At 30.9% G+C, this 8247-nt stretch overlaps 1 protein-coding gene across 1 annotated transcript; it reads left to right on the top strand.

Moving 5' to 3' along the window:
• Positions 1-1187: 1187 nt before the first annotated feature.
• Positions 1188-5067, top strand: LOC126712284 (probable jasmonic acid carboxyl methyltransferase 2). Its single transcript, XM_050411551.1, has 4 exons — positions 1188-1407; positions 1792-2196; positions 4139-4411; positions 4622-5067. The coding sequence occupies exons 1-4, from the start codon at positions 1333-1335 to the stop codon at positions 4979-4981; spliced, it is 1113 nt and encodes a 370-aa protein (XP_050267508.1). The 5' UTR covers positions 1188-1332; the 3' UTR covers positions 4982-5067.
• Positions 5068-8247: the final 3180 nt, after the last annotated feature.

The raw sequence follows: 8247 nt of genomic DNA, 5'->3' as shown, positions 1-8247 counted from the left end.
TTACTTTATATTCCTTGGAATTAGATTCCAAGAAAATAAGAATAATCTAGAAATTAAGTGTGCATTTGGCATGGATTATTTTGGCAACTTATTTTACTATTCAGCTTATTTTTGCTATTATTCATAGATCTCATTGCACTATTTGGTACTATTCATAGATTCTACTGTACTATTTCAGTTAACTTTTACCTTTATCTACAATACTTTCAGCAAAAAAATTTCAATTTCAATAAAATAAGTAGATTCCAAACGGACACTAAATTGGAGACTCAAGGACTTAAGATATAGTGTTAATAAAGTGACAGTAATCCATTTGCACCATCAAGGTTAAATGTTCGATGTAACACCAACCTATCTCTGTGAGTAAAGTTCATCAAATTTTGAAAATTTGTGTAATTTATGTTTGGCTATGGAGAAATGGCAGGAAAGGAAGAGAAAGTGACACGGTTTAAAGGGCAAAATAGTAATTGCATTTTTCACATTTTTTGTCCTCTTTTCTCTCTCCAATTTGGGGGATTGAAATTTGTATCTCATGTGGAAAATCACCCACTTCATATTCCCTCCCCTTCATTTTCTTTCATCAACCAAACTGTGGAAAACTCGTATTTTTTCCTAACTTCCCTTCCACTCTTTTTCATCCTCCTCCTTTTCAACCCAACTGAATTAACATAGAGTGAGGGTATACATACTTGGTATATTGCCACGTGATAGTTACACTCCATTTGTTTCTATGAAAAATTTTAAGTGAAGACAATTTTTTACTTTTTTTTTTTTTTTTGTGTAATAGGTGAAAAAAAATTATCTCCTGATTTTTCTTATTTAACTTAGTATAAGATAGAGTTATTTTCTACTACCTTATTTAGCATGCCATGGATTTAATTTTTAAACAATTCTATCTAGTTTCAAGCTAATTAAACGAGAAAAGTTAAAAGATAACTTTTGAACTCATTTTAAATTTGTTACTGAATATTAAAAAATGAGATAACTTTTTAGAAAATAAAATGCTATTCCAATAGAGAAGTATTTCTAATTGATTTTGTATTTTTCTTTATAGAGAAGTGTTTCTAACTAATATTAAAGCAAATAAAGAGAATTTTTTTTTCCTGTTCAAACATCAAAAGAATCCAGGTTCCCAGATCTCCACGCAGTTATACCGTAACTATACCACAGACAAGAAATTTTTGTCTATATATAGAGTGCTGCAATCTTGGATTCCTCACAACGAAGTTTTGTGTAGCTCCTCTACGAAAAAATTTGGCCATTAACCTGTCTTAGGTTTCAGGCTAGGGATTATTGTCTGAGATTCACTTGGTCTTGAATTGAAAGAGAGAGATGGAAGTCGTGCAAGTACTTCACATGAACAAGGGAGCAGGCGAAACTAGCTATGCTAAGAACTCAAAAGTTCAGGTTCGGCTAATCGGCTTCCTTTCTCTGAATCATTACATATTCAGTATGAATTTGATCTTCAAGTAATTTTTATCTTCCAAAACATGAAAAACAAATAGCAAAACCTTTATCATTCAATTAAAAAAGCATGCCTGTTGGAAATATCATGCCCATGTTTTTCACTTCACAATTCACATATTTTAGCTATTTATTGTTTGTTTAGATGCAGTTTTTTGCTTAAAACTTATTACTATTAGAATACAATTAGAAAATAAAAAGCTTTAAATAAGCAAATAAAACTATAAAATTGAAAATCTTTCAATTAGTTTTGTGTACTAACTAAAATGGGGGAGACTAATTCATATTCATTATTGTTATTATTATTTTTTTTTTTTTTTTTTGTAGAGCGAGATAATATCTATCACAAAGACTGTAACCGAGGAAGCCATAATTGAACTATTGTGCAAAAATTTGCCGGAGAGCATGGGCATTGCTGACTTAGGTTGCTCATCGGGACCCAACACCTTAACTGTGATCTCAGAGATAATAGATATCATATATTCCAAATGCAGCAACCTAGGCTGCCCAACTCCAGAACTTAGAATCTGCTTGAATGATCTTTATAGCAACGATTTCAATGATGTATTTGGGTCATTACCAGCTTTTTACAACAAACTGAAGGAAGAGAAGGGTACGGATTTTGGGCAGTGTTTCATTACAGGTGTGCCTGGTTCTTTCTATGGTAGATTGTTTCCGAGAAAAAGCATGCACTTTGTGCACTCTTCTTCCAGCCTCCACTGGCTCTCTCAGGTTTGTATATGTGTTTCCATCATTCTTGTCATCATGTTCATATGTAAGTATACGAAGCAAAAGAAAGGACAACGTTAGGGGTCAATTAACAGGGTTGACACATGAAATATGACCGTGCGTGATTTGCAAGCTGGTTTGCAGCGTTTTACCCCCAAAAAAAAAAAAAAACACACACACACACAAATAGTCTCGGAGGTATAAGGCACACCCTTATGTGAGAACCGAAACACTGCTTCAAGACTACATAAAAATTGTCTATATTTTATATAACTAATTAAAAACATGAGTCATTTTTTCAGTTTTAAAACATGGTGCATATGGTATGAAACAAACTTTGTCAAAACTTTAATCCAAACTTTATGATATAGGATAATAGGACCCGCATTAATCGTGAAAATGTTAACAACTCAAGGCTTGTCCTTTTGAGTTTAACGTAAATTAGCATCTATACTTGTTCTAACAATACTTTTTTAGTATATATTTGTTCTAACAACTTGTCTTTTGGAAGTATAATGTAAGAAAGCTATGTAATTAAATATTAATTGGAGTTAATTTTGTCTTTGATAATGTAGATAGAATAAGGCTAGGAATACATAATACAAATTTGTCTATCTTATTTTGGGTAGAAAATGAATTTTTGCAACCAAAACTTTACAAATTGATGTGTAATATGTTATATAAAAATCTTACAAATTGATGTGTCATAAATCATATAAAAATGTTTAAGATATTTGTTTATTATTTTATTGGAGTGAAACTAATCACACTTATTGTGGTTTGTATGCCCTCTTATAAAATTGGTGTTAACATTTTTTTTTTTTTTGGTTTTTTTTGAGAAAGAAATTGGTGGTAACTTTATTATTTTTCATATGGTTATAGAATCATATTATAAATTTTATTACATAAATCTTTTAACAAATGTGTTAACTTTTAAAGATGGAATAAAAATGTAGTTAGTATTTTTTTTTTAAATTATATTGTCAATGTGAGACTAATCTAATTCATGGTGTTGGAAGACTTTTACATTAAAATTGATACTAGTAAGTCTAACATTTTCTTATATTATATTATTCCAGTAAATGTTTTGAGACTTGCCAATTATCTTCTTTTTTTACATGAACCGGCCAATTATCTAAAAAAACTATTTGTGGTTTTAGAACACTCATACCCAATATTAGCTCAAAATGAATCCGGACAATTATTAAATTGGTGATGTTAATTAGTAGCCACAATCTCATTAGTGCATAACGACGAAACTGGACCACAATACCAGACTTCAGGAGCGGTTTCACATCAACCAAATGTAAAATTCAAAAGTAGTACGTGAGTATTCAACTGTTCCATTAATTGCATTTGAAAATTGGGGGGGAGGGGGTGTTTGCCTTTACACACAAAGGTTTGGCGCTTTTGATGTTGGATCCTTGTCTGGAATTGTACAATGTTGGATCGGAGGGTTGAACCGTTAATGTCGTACATGATTATTAAATTTAATTAGTACTTCCACGCTATAATTCATTCAATAATGATTGATGTTCATATCCAGTGCATTTGTAAACTAAACACAATATGATACGGACTGTCCATTGCACAAATGCATTGGATAAAGCTTATAGTTGTATCTCTTGTAGCCTAAATTACCTATCATCACAAAAGCTAAAACTATTAAAATATGATAAATTTAATTATTTAACCACATTTTTTTTCAACAAAAGTCTAATAATAGATGGATCATCTACAGCAAAGTTAGAATGGTTATGACAAATGATGATTCCTGTTGGTAAATTACAAGGGAAAGTATGATAATAATTATTTGACATAAAAAAATTTTGAATAGTTTTTGAATTATAAGGGATGGTTGATAACTTAAAGAGTTTTGTAGTTTAATGATGTTGTCAAGTTCTTTCCAATATGACTCACAAGCAATTGATTGTTTTACGTACAGGTTCCTCCTGGGCTGGACAGCAAGGCTAGCACAGCCATAAACAAGGGGTGGATATACATATCTAAGACCAGCCCACAAAGCGTCTTAGATTCATACATGCTGCAATTCCAGAAGGATTTTTCACTGTTCCTCAAATCACGTTCAGATGAAATAGTACTGGGAGGGTGCATGGTCTTGTCGTTCACAGGCAGGAAATCTATGGACCCTACCTCCATAGAAAGTTGCCATCAATGGGAACTCCTCGCCCAGGCATTGATGAACATGGTCTCAGAGGTACACATTGTATTGATAATCCACAATAATTTCTCGTAAGCTAATAACATAGGAGCAACAATCGGGTCCAATGTACAAGAGCAATAGACCAATTAGGATGCAAACACGTGACAAGAGAATTGGACCTAATGGTCCCATAATATAGAAGTAGTGCATGTATTATTAATAAAACTTTTCTTGTAGGCTAATTATTTCTTTGATTAATTGCAGGGTCTAGTCCCAGAGGAAAAGGTAGACACATTCAATGCACCCTATTATGGTCCATGTGCCGAAGAGCTAGAATTAGAGGTACAAAAAGAAGGATCATTCATTATGGATCGGCTGGAAGCGTTTGAGATTGATTGGGATGGAGGTGTAGACATGCCAAACACAATTAATGGGACACTTTCAAGTGGGCAGCGAGTGGCCAAGACCATAAGGGCTGTGATTGAGTCAATGCTGGAATCTCATTTTGGAAGAGATATAATGGATGATTTATTTCAGAGGCATGCTGATTTAGTGGACAAGCACTTGGCAAAAACTAGAACCAAGTACACAAACTTGGTCATTCACCTTGTAAGAAAGGGTTGAAAAATGTAAAGGCCTATGGAATCACATTATATCTTATATGTGATTTGGACTTAATGTCCTAAATTAACTAAGTTTTTTTATGTCAACACAGTCCGTAGAATAATGAAATTATCTCTATTTGAAATTGATTAATTTTATAGTTAAAATTAAATATAATAAATTTTAAAATGTTCAATTTGCGACAATTTGTACACTATTAGCATATGTACTATTTGTTGTAAAATCAATTAGAAATTGAAGGTCAAAGAAAAGCTCAATCCTCTTTGTTGTTTATTTTATTTATTGAAAATCCTTACCAAAAAAAACCCTTATTCTTCTAGGAATGGATTTTTTTTTTTTTTTAAGTATAATATAATTTTGGGTTGAGTAGTGTGGAAAAAGTAAAAATCAATATATTTTCTTAACTTGGATGTTCGATGTAGAGCTGTGAATGAGTTTGGTCAATTAAATTGATGCACCAGAAGTTTATGATTAGTCATTTACATTTATTTTGAATACAAGTTGAGCTTTGAGCCTATCAATAAACAAAATTATATGTTTAACTTAGGTTCATTTTCTTATCAAACAATCTAACATTGCAACTAGAATTTTTTATGTCTTTACAAATATATGGTATAAATTAGAGAAACTAAATTGTGATTGAAATTAATGATTTTTTTAATGTTAGAAATTAATGATTTAAGTTAATTAGAAAGATGATTTCCGTTTATAAACTTATAAAATTTAAATTCAACAATCTTGTATTTTTAAATATTATACATAATTTTTACTACAATAAATTATAAATAATAATTTAATATCTTATGAATTTATTTAAAAAATTTATTCAATCCAATATCAGGTTTATATAAACATATCTTTATACATACATATATAACATATAATAATATATATATGTACTTAATTTGAAACTTATACTAACGAGCTTATTTATAATTAAACACATTATTATCTTTAAGATTGGCTCGTTTAATAATTGAGTCAATAAATTTGAGTGTAAGTTTAATTAATTTACTAATAAATAATTTTTTTTCCAAACTAAGTCCGAGATGTTTAAAAACAACTCAGTTTATTTATAGTCATAGTTGTACGATTTGTTATCAACCCTAAAGACAACACCATTTGTACACTGCACCATATCAAAAGCAGAACGAAAGTAGCACCATATATCTACTATCACGAGATGGTATTTCATATATCTGCTCCATTGCTTTATCACAGTACACAAGTGAGTGCCATTTTTTTTTTGGGGGGGGGGGGGGGGTGTATTTTGTGGAGTAGAATAGTAAAATGTGACCCATCTCCTTCTTCCTAACATCCATTGCTTTGACATTTCATTATCATGCGCCCTATGGCAGTGTATGATTAGATAACAAAGTGCTGCTTCAATTCTTTTGCTTCACGAATATCCTTGCCTTTGCTTTTAAGCAGCACCTAATACCTATTCTTTGGAGCTTGTGAGTATTAACTTTTAGTGACTGTGTGAAGGTGTTCAGCAACAAGGAATTTTCTTTTTCTCATTTTCAATTAGGGATAATTTGGAAAAAAGAAGTTAGCAAATACTGATAATCCATTGAAACATTAGTGTAAGAGGTGTCCCGTTTAACAGTAAATCACCTGCAACCACCCATTTTTCTGAGTACCTATAACCACTCATTTATATTAACATAATTCTCTATTTGAATTTCATCTTTTTGCATACTAAAATATCTTCACACAAATTCTTAAACTCTTTAAAATACCTCTATTTTTTAGTTAAATAATTTTAAATTTTAAAACACAAACCAGCTAAAAGAATATTTTACTATTTTTTTTTTAAGTTTCTAAGTTTTAAGCTTTCAAACTTTTATCAAATCTCACATAGAGAAAAATTCTAAAAATTATAACACTATCTTTATCTCATTTTTAAACATTAATTCACTAAATCCAAAATAAATAAATAAACGCCTGTGATGAATCTAGTTTCTCTATAAAAGAAAGAAATACTATTTGGACAAGGGGCTCTCTCTCTCTCAGGAAGCACAGCTCCCTTCACTCGTCCAACTCTCTTTCACTCTCTAAACATTGTTCTCTCATGTTGTCTCACTAACTTAGCTATTGAAGCCTCAACGGTTAAGTCCGCGGTCACAGCTTGGTTTAAGGAAGAACTTACAATCATTTATTGCAATGTCAATCTTCATTTGTGCAGGACTTATGTAGCGTCTAGCTTCAGCAGATCTTCCTTCATTTATACAAATCTAATTTTAAAAAAGATCAATTCCAATTTGGACCCACTAATTAAAATTAGTAATGTGTAGAACAATTTATTACGCACAAGTGGAATCATTGAAGAAATTGTGGAAGACATGATCAAAACTATCTTTATCAGCTTTCGTGAGGAGACAACATTGTACATTCTTTTGAAAAAAAAAAAAAAAGGTGACATAATGTGCAAGAATGCTAGTAATTTCGAATCTTTACTAAAATCCTTGAACAATTCTTTATTTCAACGTTGAACAGATCATATGTAATTTCTTTATTTCAAGATAAAGGATGGATTGTGCTTGGCCAAAATAGATCATTGTATAGTATTTTACATAATGTCATACTCTTTCTGCAGACGCTAAAGAAGCTACCTTTATTCTCTGATGTATTTCAAGGTTTGTAACAGTTTTATTCTGGACTTCCTAAAAGATTTAACTTTCTTGTCAGATATGGTTAAATGAATAGTGAAACAAAATATTGAAATGGCTTTTCTTTTTCTTTTCTTTTTTGATTGTGTCGTACAAACTCTTTTTTGATGGGAAAAAAAGAAAGAATATGTCGTACAAACTCTTTGTGCCTTTTTTTTTTTTTTGGCTGAGATACTCTTTGTGCCTTTGAAGCCAACATAAATTGATAAATTGATTAAGATAAGCACTCATATGGACAAAAGTGGCTATAAAGCAGATTATTTATTGCTTTGTTTAGAAGCTTGAGTAAATGGAGATTGGGAATTTGGGATCCTATGAGCTTTTGATAATTGTTTTTTTATTACAACAATTGGTTTTTTGATATAAGTGGGGAATCGAATTCTAAATCAAGAAATTCTACTACTTGAGCTAATTGAAACTTTCGAATCTTAAATTTATAAAATAGACATATTTGTAGATATGTCGATCCTCCAAAATATATAAAAAGGTGATATTGCCAAATTTTAAAATGAAGTGTCCAAGTACCGTCACATGTTAAATGGTAATATTTAGGGCAGAAGAGAAAGCCCAAGTTGGCAACGCAGAGATTGGAAA

This window comes from Quercus robur, chromosome 2 (genome assembly GCF_932294415.1).
Source record: "Quercus robur chromosome 2, dhQueRobu3.1, whole genome shotgun sequence".
NCBI classification, from domain to species: domain Eukaryota; kingdom Viridiplantae; phylum Streptophyta; class Magnoliopsida; order Fagales; family Fagaceae; genus Quercus; species Quercus robur.
The sequence above is the reverse complement of the archived record's forward strand: the minus strand, read 5'-3'. Positions and strand labels throughout refer to the sequence as shown.